At 43.8% G+C, this 20,044-nt stretch overlaps 1 protein-coding gene across 1 annotated transcript in view; it reads left to right on the top strand.

The window, feature by feature from the left end:
* hmcn2 (hemicentin 2) overlaps positions 1-20,044 on the top strand; it is a 53,902-nt gene that overhangs the window by 1,309 nt on the left and 32,549 nt on the right. Inside the window, exons 2-23 of the mRNA XM_049579281.1 lie at positions 890-960; positions 1,488-1,646; positions 2,874-2,996; positions 6,531-6,702; positions 6,820-6,926; positions 7,006-7,126; positions 7,220-7,483; positions 7,594-7,738; positions 8,181-8,302; positions 8,556-8,828; positions 9,259-9,400; positions 9,713-9,840; positions 10,543-10,656; positions 10,734-10,892; positions 11,224-11,418; positions 12,538-12,633; positions 12,778-12,905; positions 13,004-13,148; positions 15,146-15,258; positions 16,632-16,791; positions 16,972-17,131; positions 19,776-19,903. Coding sequence (XP_049435238.1) covers positions 890-960; positions 1,488-1,646; positions 2,874-2,996; positions 6,531-6,702; positions 6,820-6,926; positions 7,006-7,126; positions 7,220-7,483; positions 7,594-7,738; positions 8,181-8,302; positions 8,556-8,828; positions 9,259-9,400; positions 9,713-9,840; positions 10,543-10,656; positions 10,734-10,892; positions 11,224-11,418; positions 12,538-12,633; positions 12,778-12,905; positions 13,004-13,148; positions 15,146-15,258; positions 16,632-16,791; positions 16,972-17,131; positions 19,776-19,903 — 3,225 coding nt within the window. The remainder of the gene's footprint in view (positions 1-889; positions 961-1,487; positions 1,647-2,873; positions 2,997-6,530; positions 6,703-6,819; positions 6,927-7,005; positions 7,127-7,219; positions 7,484-7,593; positions 7,739-8,180; positions 8,303-8,555; positions 8,829-9,258; positions 9,401-9,712; positions 9,841-10,542; positions 10,657-10,733; positions 10,893-11,223; positions 11,419-12,537; positions 12,634-12,777; positions 12,906-13,003; positions 13,149-15,145; positions 15,259-16,631; positions 16,792-16,971; positions 17,132-19,775; positions 19,904-20,044) is intronic.

A 20,044-nucleotide genomic window follows, 5' to 3' on the forward strand; every position in this document is an offset into this window, starting at 1 on the left:
GAGTAGATGAGGACTTGAAAGCCTCCGCTGTTGGAAAAATAGATTGTGAATGAGTTAGAAATGTCATCAGCTTGACACATGTCTGCATGCTCAGTATCATTAGTCTCACAAAGATACTTCAAAATGGTATTTGACAGTCAGAATAACAAGCTCAGACACACAGAAACCACGAGGCTCCACCCTACCTGATAAGGCTCTCCTTTGTAAAAACTATAATGAAAGGCTTGTGTTTATAGACAGCAGAGTTCTATAGCAAAAACAAAGCGTTCTCTGTGTATTGGTTAATGTTAACTGTTCCAGCAATTGGCCCCAGAAGGCATCCAAGCAAGTGTCAGGCCCTGACAGGTTCTTATCCATCATATTGGAGCCTGCTGCTGCTGCTGCTGCTTGAGGAAGTGGCCCGAAAGAAAACGCTGACTACAGCTGCAGAAAATTATTATCGCCACCCGAACCTTGTCCAGATTGTAGCGATTTGTGTGAAACACAACCTGAGCATTGTAATTTTGTCAGCGAACGAATCTAACCACTCTTGTGCCGTGTGGTGCATGTGATTGATATTCATGTCTTGCACAAAAGCTACAGGGCATCACTCTGGTCCTGATAAATTAGACTGTGGCTTATTTGGGGTTTTGATGCTGTAGATGCTTTTTCTCTGAGCAGAGAGGCAGAGCCACTGAGAAGGAACAAGTAAATTCTTTGTTCTGATGTAGTTGTTTTGTTGAGTTTGATGAAAGAGCCAGACAAGTAAGACCTAAGCCCTTATTCTTTTGGGATGAATATATTTAGGCATGCACTATTTTACAACAACCAGAACATCTGTTGTTAGATGGTTTGAATTTGTTCATTTGGAAAGTGTCTGTTATGATGTACTACATTTCCATCCTTGCAGATATCGGCCCCGTGTCCATCACCACCGACCCAACGAAGTTCCAGCAGGATCTGCAAGAGTTGTTTGTCCAGGTGGGAACCAGAACACTTAAAATAATGATTCTATAGCACCTGGGACCACTGTATTGTTCCTCACTAATCCCAGCTATAGCTGTGTAGACTGACACAGTTTAAAATGAGCCTACCCAACCTCTACCGAGCAGTGGGTTAGTCCCTGTGACTACAGGGGAAATGAGACAATAATTCTCCAGTGTAGAGAAGAATCATTAAGTCAGAAAATGGACTAAGCCAGTGGTCACACCAAGAGTAAGGCTGTAGTGATTGGTATTGATTTGAGCAAGGGTGCGTTTTCATTTGTATAAGGCATGTTGTCTCATTTCTTCTTTCAAACGTGACTTAGTGTAGCTTTGAGTATGTTTAAAATGTTTCTGTGTCATGCTTGCCATAACCTGTATCTCTCCTAAATAAACCACTCTATTCCAAAAGCTCAACTATGTCTGAGTTATTTGAGTATAAAATTAGTCTGAATGAAATTTGAAATAAGATATAGACTCGATTTCTTAAAGGAATATTTAATCACGTGTAATTCTGTCACCCAGGGTGGGGGTGACTGCCCTGAGATGAGCATAGGAGCCATAAAGAAAGCCTTGGAAGTTTCCCTGCCTGGATCTTTCATCTACGTGTTCACTGACGCCAGAGCCAAAGACTACCGCCTGAAAAGAGATGTTCTGCAGCTGGTGCAGCTCCGTCAATCACAGGTACAGTCCTAGAAAACTGAAAAGGGTTGTGATGGAAATTCTTCTTTGTCCACAGCTACAGCGTATAAAAATGGTAGAAAAAACATGTATGCAAGCATTTCATTAGTCTTGTTTAACTGAACATGAAACATGAAAATGGTTAAATGGACAGTTTGCCCCAAAATTTAAAAAAATACATTTGTCGTCTAACCTGTAGTGCTATTTATCAGTCTGGTTTGTTTTGGTGTGAGTTGCAGTGTTGGAGATACCTGCTGTAGAGACATCTGCCTTCTCTCAAATATTATTGAATTAGTTGGCACACGGCTTGTGGTGCTCAAAGCACCAAAAAAGTACACTTGAAAAACTCAACAGCAATGTCTCTTTTCAGAAATCATGACTCAGTTTCTCAACATAATTTACAGACCTTGTTGTGAGCAGTTTCATGTGGGACCTATTTTGTTTCTCCTGAACTACACTTGCCAACGCTATCACCATGCAGAAGGAAGCGTTCATCTACTGCTACCTCACTTAGCTAAGCCGAGTAGGACGGCATCGGTGTTTACATCCTGCACCAGCACAAGCATGAGCCTTTGTCCATAAGAAGAGAAACGCTTCCTTCTGCACAGTGACACTGCTTGTGGGTTTAGTTCATTGGAAAGAAAATAGTTCCTACATGAAACTGATCACAACAAGGTCTGTGGATTATCTTGAGAAATCAGGTCATGATTTTTGGAAAGAGACATTGCTGTTGAGCTTTTAAAATGACAACACAAGTCAAGTGCCTTCTAGTTCCATTATATTCAAGAGGAGGCAGATATCTCTACAGCCAATATCTCCATTACTCAGCAACTCACACCAAAACAAACTAGACTGATAAATAGCACTACAGGTAAGAGGAAAAATATGTGTTTCAGATTTGGGGGTAAACTGTCGCTTTAAATCTGAAGGTTAAAAAAAAAGTCCTGGCCCTCAGAGTTTTAAGTATCTTTGCATTTACCATACGCTGTAATAGGAATAAAAGGAATCCCGTGGCATGCTGTGAAAGATCTACATTCCAATGAAGTTCCCCCAACACTCAGCAGAGCAGCGGGAAAGTCTCTTCAAAGTTACTCTAGTCTCAGCCTCTCCGTGAAGCATGACAATGAGCATTAACGTCACTTTGGAGCCAACTGAAAAGCAAGTTTGTAGAAAGCAAACACCGAACAGTAGTAATCCTCTTAACTCTTCCTGCCCCCCCTTCGTTCTCAGGTGGTATTTGTGCTGACCGGGGACTGTGGCGACCGCTCTCAGCCTGGCTACAGGGCCTACGAGGAGATCGCTGCCACCTCCTCTGGACAAATCTTTCACTTGGACAAGCAGCAGGTTAACGAGGTGAGAGCATGACAGAGTACATGGCACTACAGTCACCAAACGATTATAAACCTGTACATACATAATAATTGATTTTTAAAAGTAGAATCCAGTTGTTTATATCTATATGGAAAGGGTTATATCACCTAATAACGGTGAACTGCAGGAGCAGTGGAGAGACAAACCGTACTTGACCCACTGATGTAATAATAGCATTTCATTTAGTGTAATCAAATGATTCCAAAGCTGATATTAAACTTCCTGTTCATATGATACTGGTGAGCGACTCTTTTATATCGGAAGCAGCATGTAACAGAACTCCTGTCTAAGAAGCCAAAGACAGCAGGGCTCACTTCCCCAGCAGACGTAAAAGAAGCCAGAGTTTCCTCTGGAAGAGACACTGGTATCCTGCATGTCAACACAGGAGATGGCTGGGCAGCACTGAGCCAGAGCCAACGGCCCTGCACACTGGTGGCCCACTGAACCTCTGAACTCAGATGTGTTTGTGCGCGTGGGTCTGTTTCATGTCAAGTCATGCTTGCATGTAGCTAAACATACAATGCTTGTGTGGGGCGGCTCGGTTCATTATCACTCCATAATCCTGCCAGCTGTTTAAGGAGTATTTGAATGTGATTTCTGTGCTGCAGTATTAAGGGAATAGGAGACCAAATTCACTCTAGCCCTCACACCTCAACCCCAGATGGCTTTGTGCTGAAGTAGCCCCAAGTATTTTGACGTATTCTTAGTGTACTGTTACATGTAAACATGTGCATACTTGTGAACACATTTTTCTTGGATCCTTACTGAATTAATGCTCGTCAGTCGTTTTTTTGGACTGGTGTGATTATAGCTCTTGGGTGGCATGCTTTTACCGAATTAATGCAAATCCTTTAATCCTTAAAAACCTCAGAAGTACTACAAATCTAACCAAAATATTCCCCCTTAATAGCAGTTTAATAAAGTGCGGCCGAATCAAAATATACAAAATCTTTTTGTGGTCTCTGGGGAAAAGAGTGGAGAGAAAACAGGCTGCTTATTTTACTCTCTAATCCCAGGATATGATCTGTCACGGCCTCCCTCCTTCCAACACAGCTGCCCCAGTGGACTTGGCTCCAAGTCCTCAGACAACAGCTCATTGTCAGCTCGACATATCGCACTTTTAACGCTTTTTTTTTTTTAAATTCGACCAGTTATAATCAACGACAGGATCTGTTTACAAGAGCGTGGATGAGGCAGCTCTGCTAATGTGCTGTCAAACTTGGACCACGATCTGTGCTCCTCGTGGTAATGATGCCACCCTTAGTCATCTGTAGCCTGAAGCTGTGATTGAAAATGAGGGCTGTGATGTTTTAGCTACCACATAATGTCCGCTGTGATATCTGCTTACAGACAGAAACAGGGCTCTAAATATGCATGTAATGTAGATGCGGTGTTGCAGCACAGAATTTGGCCAGTTGCTGTGTGTTTCTACTAAGCAAGCTGCACAGACGCTAAACTCAAATACCTTGAAGAGTCATTTATAACATTGCCCTTATGGTTTTCTCATTATGTGAACGCAGTAGTGAGTTAAGGGGCAGGTAATGGTTGTCAGATGTAAAGTGAAATCCAGGTAACATTTATCCACGTCTTCCTGAGTGTGCGAAACAAAGGCACCGTTTATGGTGTAGCTGCATCTCAAATACAGTTCATTTGTGACAGGCAAAGCCTCGGCAGGTGTGTTGAAACTCCCATTGAGCAAGAACAGGAGGTCCATCTGGGACTGATTTGCTCTAGTAGCTTTGATTTGTAGTGGGACATCTTCCCGCAAATGTCAGCAGTTGTGGTGTTTAAGTCTGGGTAAGGACTAAGCTGACCCCGCCCCACTGGGAGGTCTGGAGTCAAGCTGTTGTACTTAACAACTGCATGGCCATGTTATTCTTCAGCAGGTAATGCACCTGGATGACTGAGGGGAATACAGCATCACCCCAGCCTTAGCTAACCCTTCTTCTGTGGCCCATCTGTCATGCTTCTAAGAATAGCAGAGGGGGGTCCTTCCTGTAACAGCCCTGTAAGCCCGTTCAACTGAGACACGCCGGATGAGGTTTCACAGGACTTAAGATCCTCTGCATTCCCAGTGGTTGAGACAGGGAGTGGCCGCAGGACTCAGCGTGCTCCTCCAGACCTACCGTGGTCCGGAAAGCAAGCCGCCCCATCTCTGCACACCACTTCCTTTTATCTGAGTAATGCCCACTCCTCTCCGCTCTCTTGCATAAGAAATAGACACTATCCTGGGGCAGATGTAGGTCACTTCTTCGCAGTTTCCTGCTCTGCTGGTGATGGCTGAACATGTGGCAGACATTACAGCTGTTTCCAGTTGTAAAACGAGCCAGAGCAACCAGCTGCCGTCAGCACCCAGTGGACGTGATAGACAAAAAGCGGAGGAGGCCTTGATAATTTAATTATCAAAGGCTTTCCTTGTTTCACGTTTTTGCTTGTTTTCGTAAATGTCTTAAAATGTGTTGCCATTGGCTCCGTCTCCAAGGGCCCCGCTGAAGAAATGTTTTCAGTTTGTTAGACGCAGCTCAGCCATAATGCCTCTCCATATGAGGTCAAAACAAATACTAGACAGCAATTGCTTGTTAGGCATTTGGAAGACGGAAGACGTTTGGTCCATTGTGGCCACTGAAATGAGACTGCAAAATATCAGTGGGTTTTTCTGCTTCTGTTTTCATTTTAGAGAAAACAAAAGGAAAAGTGTATTCAATACCATGATAATGATTATACCTAGAAGGTCAAGCACCTGTCAAAACTGAAATTCTATATTGTGAGTTATTTCTCTGGAGGGCCTCTGAAGGACATGATAGTCTAAGTAATGATTGTTTTTGCCATTAAATATAATCAAACTGTCTGCCATTATTTCAGACTTAGCGTAATCTTTGCTCTGAGTGCTGCAGTGACTCACTTAAGAAGTGAGCTCCTGCAATCCTAATGTGTCACCGCCTGACCTCGTCTGGCTGCTTAAGCTTAACCGGTTCCACAGAAAAGTGGGAAACAGGCAGCCGTTTCTGTCCGTAAATGATCCCACACATTTGTCAGGCTGATACTGTGAATATACAGTTAAAGTGTATTTCTTAAACAAAGGCACCACTACTTTCTATTCCGAGGAACAAGCCTCATGATTCATGAAAGTTATGCTGCAGGAGGGGGACTGCTGCCCGACAGACTTCCACCGTGAGAGACGCTCCTCTGGGAATACATGCTTGAGAGTGCAGAAAACTGTATGTTATCAGTTTGACAGTTGAGCTGTTTCACTTTTCCTTTGTTTAGGCAAAATCCCTCTGAGAAATACTTTTGCGATGAAAGAATAGTCCGAAGACAAAGAGCAGCCTGCTGGGCTGCTCGCGCAAGGAAGGGGTTCATGGGGGCTTTCAAGGAAAGGCCACAATCGTGTCCTTCCTGTCCTCGTAGTTGAGAACGGATCTCTGACAGTTTGTGTTTGACGGGTCCCAGCCTCATCCACCGGCGGATGTGTTTCCATCAGTGTGACATGTTGCTCTGTTTTTCTCCTCCCACCAGGTTTTAAAGTGGGTAGAGGAGACAGTGCAGGCCCTGAAGGTCCACCTGCTTTCCTCCAACCATGACAGTGCCCAGGAAAACAAGTGGGAAGTGCCCTTTGACCCCAGCCTTCGAGAGGTCACTGTGTCACTTAGTGGACCAGCACCGCAAATTGAGCTCAGCGATCCATTCGGTAGACAACACATTTATATGTTTTTTCCCCCTGCCTGATTAATAAAAAATATTTTCCACGCCCACAAACAAGGGAAGACATATTTTACTTTGACAAGTTCCTGTTCTTGTGTTCCAGGTCGCGTAGTGGGTGTAGAGCAGGGCCTGAAAGAACTGTTGAACATTCCCAACTCCGCCCGTGTCGTCAACCTGAAGTTTCCCAGACCTGGGGCTTGGAAACTGAAGGTACTGGTAATGATCCATGAATGTGTTTCTTTGAGTGTTTTATAGAGGGTAGCTAAATACAGTTGCTTTCTTTCTAAAGGTGAGTTGCAGTGGCCGCCATACACTGAGGGTCACAGGAGTCAGCAACCTAGACTTCCGAGCTGGCTTTTCCAGTGTACCAGTTTCAGAGTTCAATCACACCAGAGAGAGGCCAATAAAAGGTGCCCTACATGTCTCTGTTAGCTTCTTGTGTCTTATTTGACTGAGAACACGTGCAGAAGATGACTTCATCATGAGCTTTCTTTCTCCCTCAGGACTTCCAGCCCATGTTTTACTGAAATGTACAGGCCTGAAGCCTCCAGGTCAGCTCAGCCATGTGGAGCTCATGTCAGGCTCAGGCCGCTCCCTACGCACCATCCCCGCGCCTCTGCCCTCTGACCTCGGCCAACAAGGACTGTGGAGTCTACCAGAGTTCCGCACTCCCTCCCAGAGCTTCTTCATCAAGGTGACAGGCAAAGACGAGGAGGGCTACCGATTCCAGAGGCTGTCCAGTGTCTCCTACACAAACATCGTTCCAGGCAAGACCCCCCCCCCGCCAAAAACATCTCACCAAAGCCACTCCGCTGGGTCTCTCACACCTCATCAATCTCTCTGTTGACCTTTAACCTTTGTTTGCTCCCTTGAGTAGATCCCCCAGCCGTGAGCATGCCTGAAGTGGTGAAGGGCTTCTACATGCAGCCTGCTGTGATCGGCTGCACGGTGGAAAGTGACATCCCATACAGGCTAAGATTTACCAGAAGTGGGATTTCACTTGGAGAGGAGAAGTTCTTTCAGTGAGTCGTTCCTCTATTCACTCAGCACTCTGTAGCTTTTGGCTCGCCTTCCTTCAGATGCTGCAGCTTAATTCTCCCATTACCTGCTGTAAAATACACTGATTAGGTCACTCACTGCACTTACCAGTGAGCATGTCTGTGAAGCATTAGTGCTGCTTGACTGATAAGTTTTATTGGCTCATCTGTCGGGATACATGTATACACAGTAAATTTTGTGAACATTACATATTGGATTGTGTCATCTTGAAAAATTAACAAAGCCCTTATTCTCTCTCGGTGTTGACGCTCTGCTTTGAATTAAATTCATGAAGTGAAGCTGACTTGTGGTGAAAACTATTCCCAGTGTGTATGTGCCAGAGCTCCTATTTGAATGTGACGTAGAATGGGATCATGTTGCTATTGTCATACTCCAGTGAACAAACCAAGTGTGCTTTTGTGTCAGGAATTCTGCCATAGCATCATGGGAGATTGCCCACGCGTCAGCTGAGGATGAAGGCCTGTATGAGTGCATAGCGCAGAGCAGCGCAGGACAGGGACGTGCCTTAACACACTTGACTGTTCGAGGTATGTCACACACATGTACAACAAAGTAAGCACACACACCTCCTCAGTCATCTTGGCTACATCCATCACAGTCAGAAGAAGGCTTTGAAACGAGTTCCAGACATTTTTATCTCAGATTCATGGCTAAAACATCAACATAATACAAAGCATGCCAGCACAAACATTTGTATGAAAGAGTAAACTATATTTGCACTGTTTGTTCTCCGCTGATAACACCAGTTTGATGTTTCGGTTTTGTTTCCACTAAAACAAGAGCCTCCTCCGGTCCTGAAGCCTGCAGTGAATGTGACTTCCTCTGTGGGAGGCGTGGCTATGCTGTCCTGCCAGGTGGAAGGCTCCATGCGCCACAACTTGACCTGGTACAGAGCGGGTCGTATCATCCGGGCCCGGGCGGGGAGGGTGAGGCTGCTGTCTGACTCGTCCCTGCAGATCAGTGGGGTGCGGACTCAGGATGCTGGGGAGTACCACTGTGTGGCGACCAATGCTCACGGAGAGAGCAGAATCAACGTGTGGCTCCTCGTCCCAGGTACGGCAGGACAATACCCTGCAGGTCATCTGCTTAAACACTTAACACACCAGGGGCCTCGTGGTTCCTCTCTGGCCCCCGTCATCTGTTTTCCATTAATGGATTAACCTCCTCTCAGCCAGATTGAGCCACTTTCTCATCAGAAAATGTTCCTAATCAGCCAGAATTGATGCGTGTTGAAAAGTGTGGCTTCGACTATGGGTGCATGCTCACATGTTTGTAATGAATTTCAAAAATAGCAAAATAAATGTGAAACTCCTGTACCAATGATGTCAGACCTGGTATGTGCCAGTAATTGCATTGTAGCCCACATCATCAGGAGTTTACTGTTGTTAAACTTGTAATAGGGAAGTTATAAATGACATCATACCGTGGTGACAAGGCCTTGAGTCATCGACAGCTCTTTGCCTCTGTTTGACTCCAATTGTAGAGGCTCCTTCTGTGGTAGTTCACCCCCAGGGCCAGGCTTTCTCCCGAGGGGACGAGATCCGCCTTGTCTGCTCGGCGTCCGGCTCCCCTCCTCCCCAGCTCTTCTGGAGCCATGGAAACATGTTCCTCACTAATCGGCCGAGGTAAGGGAGCTCTCAGCCCACTCAACACCTCCGGCACAGAGGACTCAAAGAGTCATTACATTCCACTTTAACGACATGCACGATTGCCACATCTTGTTTGCATCACTTTGGAGATTTACATCTACTGATGTAAAATCTTTTTTCCAAACCACAAGTACTTTATATGCCTGTGTAAAATACATATTCAAAGAAAAATTCCTCTCATGATACCCAAGAATAGCAGAAAGGATTAGAGGTGAATTGCCAATTTACATCTGTGCATGTAATCATGGAGAGTCAACAAACATGAATTCTGTCTATTGTGTGTTACAGGCTAAGTCTACACCAACATGGAGTTCTGACCATTAGAGGGGCCCTCCCAGAGGATGCTGGGAACTATACATGTTTGGCCACAAATGAGGCTGGGAGTGCCTCTCAGTCTGTGTCACTTACTTTTGCAGGTAGGTAAAGATGTTGAAGGTAGTAATGTAATCCACCATTTAGAGTCTCATCCTTTTTTAAATATCTGTTCAGGATTATCATTTCTGTTAACATTCATTTTCAGCCGAATGAGGCAGTGTTTTCGTCTGTGTTATTGTCTTTTCTTCAAGAGCATTTGTTTTGAATCAGTCTGTGAATGATATCCAGTCTGAGCTGTGCACCAACCCTGAGTAGATCACAAGCGAGTGTGGCCACATGCTGCCCTGTCTTCCACAATAGGATATTTCTCCCCTTATTTATGTGAGCGCTGACAGTTGTGGGCCTGAAGTTTCAGTCATGGCATGTCAGTTAGTGGTTGACAGAAACCCCAATACTGATGGACTGTGGCAGCCTCTTCCTGGGGCGTGCTGGTGTTATACACACTTTTGTCTCTGAATGTCATTTTTAACAACATTGATCTGTCAAGGCAGCAAGAGCCTTGTAAGATAGATCAGCTCATCCTTTCAGCTCGGCTGTCTGCCTGTTTCCAAAAGCATCTATCCAGCTCTACTGAGACAGAATGTGTGTGAAATATTACCTTAGTTTTTATATTTTTTTCAGGTTTATCCTGGGGCTTTTAGTGATTTAAGCTGACATTACTTTACTATACATTTCTATAAAATAAAAATTCTTTAAGAATACACAATCAAACCACGTCCCATGCTTACTTTTGTATCTTCCAGAGGTTCCTAGAATAACAGTGGCACAGCAAATCGTACTTGTATCTGTTGGTGGTGATGCGACTCTGGAGTGTCAGGCCACAGGCATCCCCCCTCCCCTTGTTCACTGGTTCAAAGGTAAGTTAGGGTCATAAACAGTGTGTACATAAAAACAACGGTCAGAGACTAATGGACTTGTTTTGTGTTGTTTCCAGGTGAGCTTGAGGTTGGCTCTGCTCCTTTCGTAGAGCAGGATGTACACCGCGGGACCCTTCACATTCGAGGGGTGCAGGAGGTCGATGCTGGTCAGTACAGCTGTGTGGCTAGCAGCTTTGCCGGAACCTCCGCTGGTACTGTCACTCTGGAGGTTGGAGGTGAGACCACACTCCGGTGTTCCACACAAAGCTTTAAACACACGGCACTTTAGCACTCAGCGCTTTTTCTTGCACTTTAGACGTCTCTGTATGTTTCTGTGTTGTGATTGTTAAATGTAGTCCATGTCTGTTTTATGTGATAGAACTGTCATTGTGATGATGTATCCCTGTGATGATGTTTTTATCTTGTCCTGTGAAGCAATGAAATGTAGCACTGTGCCCAAGATGAATTTCCCTTAGGGGACAATAAAGTTTACCTTACCTTACTTTACCTTACCTTACATTTCTCTCAAGATTTACATGACGAAAAAATTCACTCTTCCCTCCACAGCGGGCCCATTGTTCTCGGAGGCACCAACTGACACGACAGCTAACGTAGGGGAGAACATCACCCTACCCTGCGTTGCCCGAGGTTTCCCGCAGCCTACGGTGACCTGGCGCAGACAGGACGGCACACAGATTCTTACAAGGACAGACGGCCACAGTAGAACAATGCAGTTAGAGAGCGGACATCTTCTAATCCAGAGTGAGTTGTCCATGAAACACTATCACAGCAAATAGCTCTGGTCTGCAGTGCAGGCTTATACAGCTTCATGGTTGCCTTGCACTGACCGGCATGACTGAAATTTTCTGGTGATTTTATATATATATATCTAGAAGAGGTGCAGCCTTTCATATTGAATTTAGCTTTTCTTAAGAGAGGAGGGGCAACAGGATGTCACTGCTGTCAGTAAAGTTACACAGTAAATAGATGGCTCTCACAAAGTGTCCATCCTGCTGAAAGCACATCTTCTAGTCTGTGAAAGACATACCTTAAAATACTGCCACATCACTTTAATGCTGTTAATAACTCTGCAAGTGTTGGTGTCTCTTTGTCCAAGTATTTCTCCTTCATTGTGAAATTTTATTCCCATCAGGACAAGGGGAATTTAATTGTGAACTTCGGAGGTATTTTAGCCCTTAATATGACTTAATCTTGGCCACTGAGGGTAATCCTTTGTGCTCCTGAGACTAAATGTTTATAGTGTGTGTGTAATGTTATATTGGAGAGGAACGGACATATTTGCACGGGCTGCTCCTGTCACTGTTTCCATTTGTGGCTGCCGTCTGACCTAATTAGCTCAACCTATTACAGATGGCTTTATTTATTTGTTTTTTTATTTTACCTGCTATTGTTTCAGAAAATGTCTCTTCCCATATTGTATCACACACAAACTCCTCAACCCCCCACCCCCTCTACTTCTCACTTTTTTACTTTAATGCCTAATGTCTTGTCATCACCCATTCAAACATCAGCCTGACTGTCTAAACACAAGAAGTGAATCATATGTTGATGTTCCAACATGTGATCTCCAGAGAATTCAGAGTGGGACGTGTGTCAGCAGGCTGGCAGCTGAGGCAAACCCATTAATCCCATTATATTCTATTTTTAACTCTTAATTACAGAGCAGTCAAACTAATAATAGCACTTGTTATTGAGTAGAGGACTAATCTACTATTAACATGGACTTATTTTTCTGGCTAAGTAGTTTTCTTTCTCAGTAAGTGTGGAGATGCTGCTTATCTCAGATGTATAGGTTGTGCTGTTTCTAAAGATGTTGATACAAGTTTGCTCAGTGCTGCTTTACTTTGTGTTTGACTGCAGGTATCTGGCTGGATGATGAAGGGCTGTACATCTGCGAGGCCAAGAACCAGTTTGGAACCATTACAGTGGAGGCCAGAGTTAGTGTCACTGGACTGGGTAGGCTTTTTTAAGCTCCCTTATCTCTCTGTGCCACAATGTATTTTAGAAACAATGGCAGCAACTCCAAAGCTGACTATGGCCTTAAAATACCCACATTTTCCTGCTCTTGTTGGGTATTTATGTCACTTCCTTTTCCTGCAGAGCCCCCTCTCCTGGCCCAAGGTGCCCCACTCATCACTACTGGCATTGGTCAGTCCCTGAGTATCCCATGCATGCTGCTGGATGGAATACCTCTTCCAGAAAGACACTGGTACCAAAATGGAAAACCTGTAAGACTGAGTGGTATTAAACTTTCAAATACATACAGTACCTCACACAGATGATCTTTATGCTCCTGTGAGACAGCAGTTGTTTCTCTTCTGCACAGGTTCAGTTGAACGGGAGGATGTTTGTGAGGAGTGATGGCAGTTTGTACATTGAAAGAGCCACCCCAGAGGATGCTGGGACATATGTCTGCACTGCAGTGAATGTAGCAGGCTCCATGAACATCACAGTCAGCCTGGAGGTCCATGGTAAGTTCAAGGATCTGTCAGACATTCTGAAATCTTATTTGTTTTCTTGCCAAGAGTTAGATGGGAAGATCAATATCTCACCCACGCTGACTATGACGCTAGAGCCAGCAGATGATTATCTTAGGTTGGCATAAGGACTGGAGGCAGGGAGGAAAGGCTAGGCTCTGTCCATTTTTACATTTAAGTATGCATTAAACAAACGGGACAAAAGTAAATTAGTGAGCTTTAGAGGTGCTAGTAGGTGGATTTTGATGCCAGTTGATTTGGTTTATGGCCAAATACCCAATAACATTTAACTTTATGTTATAACTGCACACATACTAGATTCTAACATTATATTCACAACAGTGAAATTACATTTCTCTTTCATTTTTATTTTCATTGTTATGTCCTTTTGTTGTTGGTAATCTTTAGGATTATTTTGTTTATCGAAACAATTAATATTCTTATTATTACTATGCCACTGGTCACCAGTTTCTTGTATGTGTTGTCATCCATCATTGCAGCTTCTGAGAGCTGTCAATCAGCTGTCAAGCTGTGGTCTGTTTTGCTTTGTCATGTGACGTGTCTTCCACTGCACAGAGGATTGTAGGTCAGAATAGCCCGAGAGGCATGCTGGCTTGCATACTGCAAAATACGTTCAGATGTAGCAGAACATCCTGGTATTTTTGACATACAATACACTGGGACATAGCAGATCTTTTTCTGGCATACTAAATAGTTTGGTACATAGTATGGCTATTGGAACACACAGTTAGTCTTGTTCCATTCTCGGAATCCATTGGCTGTATTCTTGTTTTATCTTCAGACTGAACCAAGCTAGCAGCCTCCAGTCTCTATGCTAAGCTAGGTCTGTCTAACATGGCTTTATCTTTATCTTTAGCATACTGCGGTGAATGTGTAGCTAGAGCCAGCAACCCATTGGCTTAGCTTTGCATAAAGACTGGAATCTGGGGCTAATGAAGCTTGCTAATGAACACGTTATATATTTGTTGTTTAAAACCTTTAAAATCTCATGTGGTGTGTGTGTTTGCCAAGCTAACTGGTTGCCACATACCCCAACACTGCCAATTTTGTAACTCTTACAATCATCTAACTTCAAGAAGGAAAACTAAAAGCCAGTTTCCCAAAATGTCAAGCAACTCCCTGAATACTTCACCTACAAAATGACCACTTGTAAATCAGTCAGTCTTGGCCTTGTTACCACTAACTCTTAAAGAAAGCATTGTTTTTCTTGCACACTCCATGCGAAATGGCGAATATATTGATTTATTGACTGATTGATTGTAGCTCACTCTTAACAACAGTAAAATGTGTGCTCAGTCCTACAGACACACAAGTTTTGCAGAAAAAAGCTTTGAAGAGGGCATAGATAACTTCAAGTTTTAAATAGTGTGGTTAGAGCGGAAATGCATGTTTTTTGGAAATACTGAGCACACAACTGGATAAATGAAACTTGATCTATACTGCATGAGTTGTGTGAGATTTTGTAAACTTTTTGCTGTTGTTAAACATGGTGCCCAGTCAATCAGTAAATCAATATGTTCACTGTTTTCTGTGGAAGGATGTGTGAAAAACAAAGTCTTTGTAGCTAACTCAAAGTAACACAGCATGACTAACTGATATACAGATCGTCATTTTATGGGTGAAGTTATCCTTTGAGTTGTCATTCCTCGTTACGGTTTCCTAATGCTAGAGGTTTGGACAGTCATGTCAACAATGTGCTGACTCAGCATGGAAAACAATACGTCACTGACTTGACCACCTGCTGTCATCATAGTGAGAGGGTTCATTTATTGCATGCTTTGATGAAAGGGTCTTTTTGTTCATAGGCGCGTAATGACAGGCAGGCCAGATTACGGTTCATCATCGGTTTGTAATGAAGAAATGCCTCAAGCACTGACATTGCTGGCCGGCTAAGGCCTGTGATAATGCTGTGGGCTTGCTTCTTCATGGCCAGTCAGACAGCTGTGTTTTGTGACCTACTTCTTCCACAGTGCCCCCTGAGATCAACGCCGGTCCGTACCACTACATAGCTAACGAAGGCGTAGCCATCACACTATCATGTGAGGCCAGCGGAGTTCCCAAGCCAAATATTGTCTGGTCCAAGGTAGGATGTCACACTCACTGTCAAAATCTACTTATCTAAATGATTGCTTTGGCTGCATCCCACAAATCCATGCATGACTAATTGGCTACTTCTTATTCCCACAACTTTATCTAGTGAGGATTACACTTGGCGTTCATTCATCTTAAAATGAATCATCATTAAGACTTTGTAAATAACGGTGGAGTAATAGCGGTATCAAGCATGTTACAGTCAAACAAAAGATCAGTATCCAGTTAGGCAGTGGTGGTGGGATCCTCAATTTTAAGCCAACCAGTCATCAGTAGGCTTTTAATGTAATCAGCACCAGCATAATGATAGTGATAATAATATTAGTCATCTTCATCTAATGATGCATTCTCTTTACTACTTTAAAGTAAGACGTGCTTATTTAGAATAACACAATTATTTCAATTTGATAATTTTCTTACTGTCATCTAACAACAGTTTCTCCTTTCGGCCGTATTTTTATCTGATTCCTCAGAACACTCTAAAAATACCACTGACAATAACAGTTTGCAATGCAATCAAGATTTGATTAACCTGACCAGGAAGGATGTAACCATGGCAACTTTACCATATTGCAGCTCGACTGTGAGAAATCACTCAGGATTGTAATTGTACCTAGGAATCTATTTAAAGCCTCTCTTGCAACACCTTCCAGTTCAACACTTGAGTTAAAAAAAAAGAATCACATCAAGCCTCAAAGGTTACATAAAACCAGGCTGAACCGGTGCAAAGCCAACATGCTTAATTCACCCAGAGTGCAAACCATGAACCTTATTATCAAATGTTCTCACTACATGTGTCATACAGTGCTAGAGCTCCGCCTTGCTGGCTGTGACACTAATTACAGTATGATCATATAAGGCATCTAATGACCTTTTTACCAAATGATGAATTACACATGTACAGATGGATTTTGTGACCTCAGTCATTAAAAGCAGTGATTTGATCTGTTTCACTGAGGAAATCAGACAAAAAATCATGCAGAAGTAAACACCCCGCACATCACATAGCTGGCTTTACTAAGTGAGGTCAACATACATATTGTTGAACTGAGCCATTTTTCTTCTTGCTTTCTCCAAACATTTTCAGAGTAGTACTCTGGAGTCAAGTAAATTTCTTCTCTTGTCAGATAAAAGTGAATCTGTAAAAGCAATTTTATGTTCAAAGCAAGTGCGTGTGCAGCAGGATGCATTCTTGCATGCGTGTATTGGGGATAGAGAGTGAGTTAAAGGGGCGCTCTGTAATTACATTAGACATCAAAGGTTAGCCTGTAAACCTTAAACCAAGCTTAGTTTCCCCACGCTGTTGTGTGGACAGCTTTTATCCACGGTATATTGTGTCTGGTCTTACGCCTGCTGTTCCTCCAGGGGAGGCAGCCTCTGCCAAGGGACCACTCCTCTCTGCGGTCTGACCCTGATGGATACCTCCACATCCCCCACCCCACCACTGACGATGCAGGCATCTACATCTGCACCGCCACCAGTCCTGTGGGCTACGCAAGCCGAGAAATCCAGCTCAGTGTCAACAGTAAGGCAAATAAATGTTCCACCGCAGTCACCCAAACATAGCAGTGTTTGATTTAACAAAGGCTGACCTCTGTCGACAGACTGTAATGATGTTTCACTGCATGAACATTTTTAGAAATACAAAGCAGGTCAAGCGTAGAAACTACATTGTATTCTTACAACTTCTCTTTCTCTTTTCCAGCCACACCTAAGATAGTGGGTGTGAGTGGCCATGACAACATAGTGAAGATGGCTGCAGAAGTGGGGACAGAGATTGTTCTCCCATGTGAGGCCCAGGGGAGTCCCTCTCCACTAGTCACATGGAACAGAAATGGGCATCCCATCCCCCCCGTCACAGCTGGGTAAGTCTTACCTCACTCTGGCAGTGATGCAGTTAAATTAGTAAAATGTAATGTAACAAAAGTTCTCACCATACCTCTCATCTGACTTAGCTAACATCTGACTCAGCTCTTTACAAGGGTCTCTGACTGATGCCGGCTGTCATTCACAGCAGCTGTTTATGTTTGGAGTCCATTTAGTGATGAGTTTTGAAGGGCAGCAAGGCAGAGGCTGCAACAGTCTGCTGGAGAACTGTGTGCGGGCTTCACTCATTGGCTAAAGTGAGGAGGAACATCTGGTCCCACATGGTTCGCTGCTTTCTGGCTTTCATGTGTGGTCACTCTGGGTGCAGACAAGGCTGGCTGACTGGGGACACAGACTGCATAGATGACAGATAGATTCTCCGGGCCAGACACCATGCCGAATGGTTTTTGGGGGTAGATAGAAGAATGACGAAGTGGGTTGAAAGCTGCGGTGACTCAGATACAGTATGACTTGTGTGGGGCCAGGAAGAAGAGAAAGGTGGGGGTGGATGGAGTGGGGGGTGCCAGGAAGAGGGGAGGAAAACGAACTGACAGAGGAAGAGATACAAGCCCTGTCTGCCTGATGTTCAGATTCCCTGGGGTGCTTCGGCAGTAAAACAACATGCTGACTCTTTACTAGTCCTGTCTGATGAGAATAACACATCTCTGTGAACAACCCCCACAACAGGCCATGCTTTGCATATGCAGGACCTGCGGAAACAAGCACGCTGTGAGGGAGGGAGATTCATTCTCTCTTACTACGCCGTGGGGTCAAAGGAAATAGCCAGGGGGTGCTGATTGGTGAAATAGCTTAAATCAGTGGGCGGTAAGATTTCTGCTGTAGCTAAGTAAAAGGTTAGGGCTCACAAAAAGACAGAAAGGGGGATGGATCACAGAGCTGTTTAACACTCAGTCAGTGGATTTGTTCGCTCTAGAACCTAATCCTGACGAGACCAATTTGTCCCAGTTAGTCTTTGTGTCAGACTGTGTACACAGATGACTTGACACCAGTGTGGGGAGTGATGGATGGGGGAGAGGGGTGGTTCGTGTCCTGTGTGCTCGAGCTTGTGTCAGCCTTCACTGTGGCATTGCCGGGCTGCAGCGCTGCAGTGTGAGCCGCTCAGACCACTGCAGAGGCAGTCATTTGGTTCCAATGTAGCTGCCTCTCCTAAGGCTGTTTGAGGAGGTGGGGGAGCGACATTACACCATATGTGCAGCTGAAATAGAGAGCCCTTTGTGCCTCAAACCCATTTCTACTTACAGGAACGTGTTATTGTTAGAATTCAGTTGCTTAGCAGACACACTTATCTCAGATAAATCACAGAGGTGTGTTTACATTTGCATGTATTATGCATTTATACAGCTGGATAGCTTCTGGTGCAATTCAGGTTACCACACACCCCTATAAAGTTGCTGACCTACATTTGCGTACTTTTAACCTACATTTAACTCCTGCTTTTGTTTTTGCTGCAAAGTATGTTTTTGGAGTGGAGGGTGGCGCATGTGATCGCCTCCATCTGTCCACTTGTTTGTCTGTGACAAACATCTATAAAAGGAAAAGATGGTCTGGCCTAAACTTTGCTTTCCACATGGTTGTTCTCAGAAGGATGAAACATATTGACAATGGAGGTCTGTGTGACCCTCCATCCAGCGCTGCCATCAGGCTCACCTTTTGATTTCAAATAATCTGTAGCCTGACCCTTAGTGATAAACACACAATAACTGCTGTGCACATTACTGTTTCCAACACAAAGAAATACATTGATTTTTGTGAGCCTATCACTTTTCCCATGGCGATGTCACCAGGTCAAGCTTTGGCTACCCTTTGACAGTAAAATTTCCCTGAACGGTAACTGTGAAACTAACAACTCACTAGAGATTACTAGGCCCTGGCTAAGGTCCACGCTCTGCTTAGTGCTTTCTTGTTTATAACTGTCATCCATCACTGGATCCATTTTTCTTTCCTGCAACCAAACAACGCAAATGCAGGGACGCCATTAACAGATTTACAATTTATCTCAACTCTGTATTGCTGTCACTTTCTTCCATGCTTTGTTTTGTATTTAGAGCTCAGAGATCAATTTAAAGTGAAGCAAGACAGACCTGAATCTGTTGAAGAACACAACGCCCTGGTCAAATTCATATCCAGAGTTGAGCAGCTCAGTGGCGACAATGGAGGCATCGCCAGTACAATGGACACTGTAGCATTATGCTCCATTCTTTTCACAAATTGCTCAAAATGTGCACATATTATATAATAAATTTGCATACTAATGAACCATTTTATCAATGTGCCTTTGGCAGTAGCTGTACTGGGAATACACTGTCTGATTCTGTTTACAGGAACTGTTTTCATCGACTCATCTACTAAAAAAAGAAACCGAAGCAAAGCTGTATCTTGAAATGTGTCTTCACAGACACACAAATATCAAGGTTTACCAATACTATAAACACTAGGCAGCCTTTATAAATATTTCACTATTTATGTGCTCATATAGATGTATTGAAGACAAAATAAGACACTAGAGGAAAATATAAATAATACACGTCCTTTCCCAAAACTCAGCGGCTGTAGATCTTCAGTGACTCATAAAATGTTGTGTGTTCTCCATCCCTTTGTCCTTGACCCCTAACCACTCCCCAGGTTCACTGTTTTGCCTTCAGGCTCTCTGAGGATCACTGATGTGCGCCTGATTGATAGTAAACTGTACACTTGCACTGCAGAAAACCCAGCAGGAAACGTGTCCCTAAGCTACAATTTACACATTCAAGGTAACTCTGTGCGGCTTTATTAGAAAGTTGAACTAACATAAACTTGCATTTCATTGTGAACACATCACGTCTTACATATGTAAAATATATGGGATATAAGTAAATAGGTGTGTAACTGATAGGGTGAGACACGCATTTAGG

The sequence above is a fragment of the Epinephelus fuscoguttatus genome, linkage group LG6 (genome assembly GCF_011397635.1).
Source record: "Epinephelus fuscoguttatus linkage group LG6, E.fuscoguttatus.final_Chr_v1".
Taxonomy (NCBI): Eukaryota; Metazoa; Chordata; class Actinopteri; order Perciformes; family Serranidae; genus Epinephelus; species Epinephelus fuscoguttatus.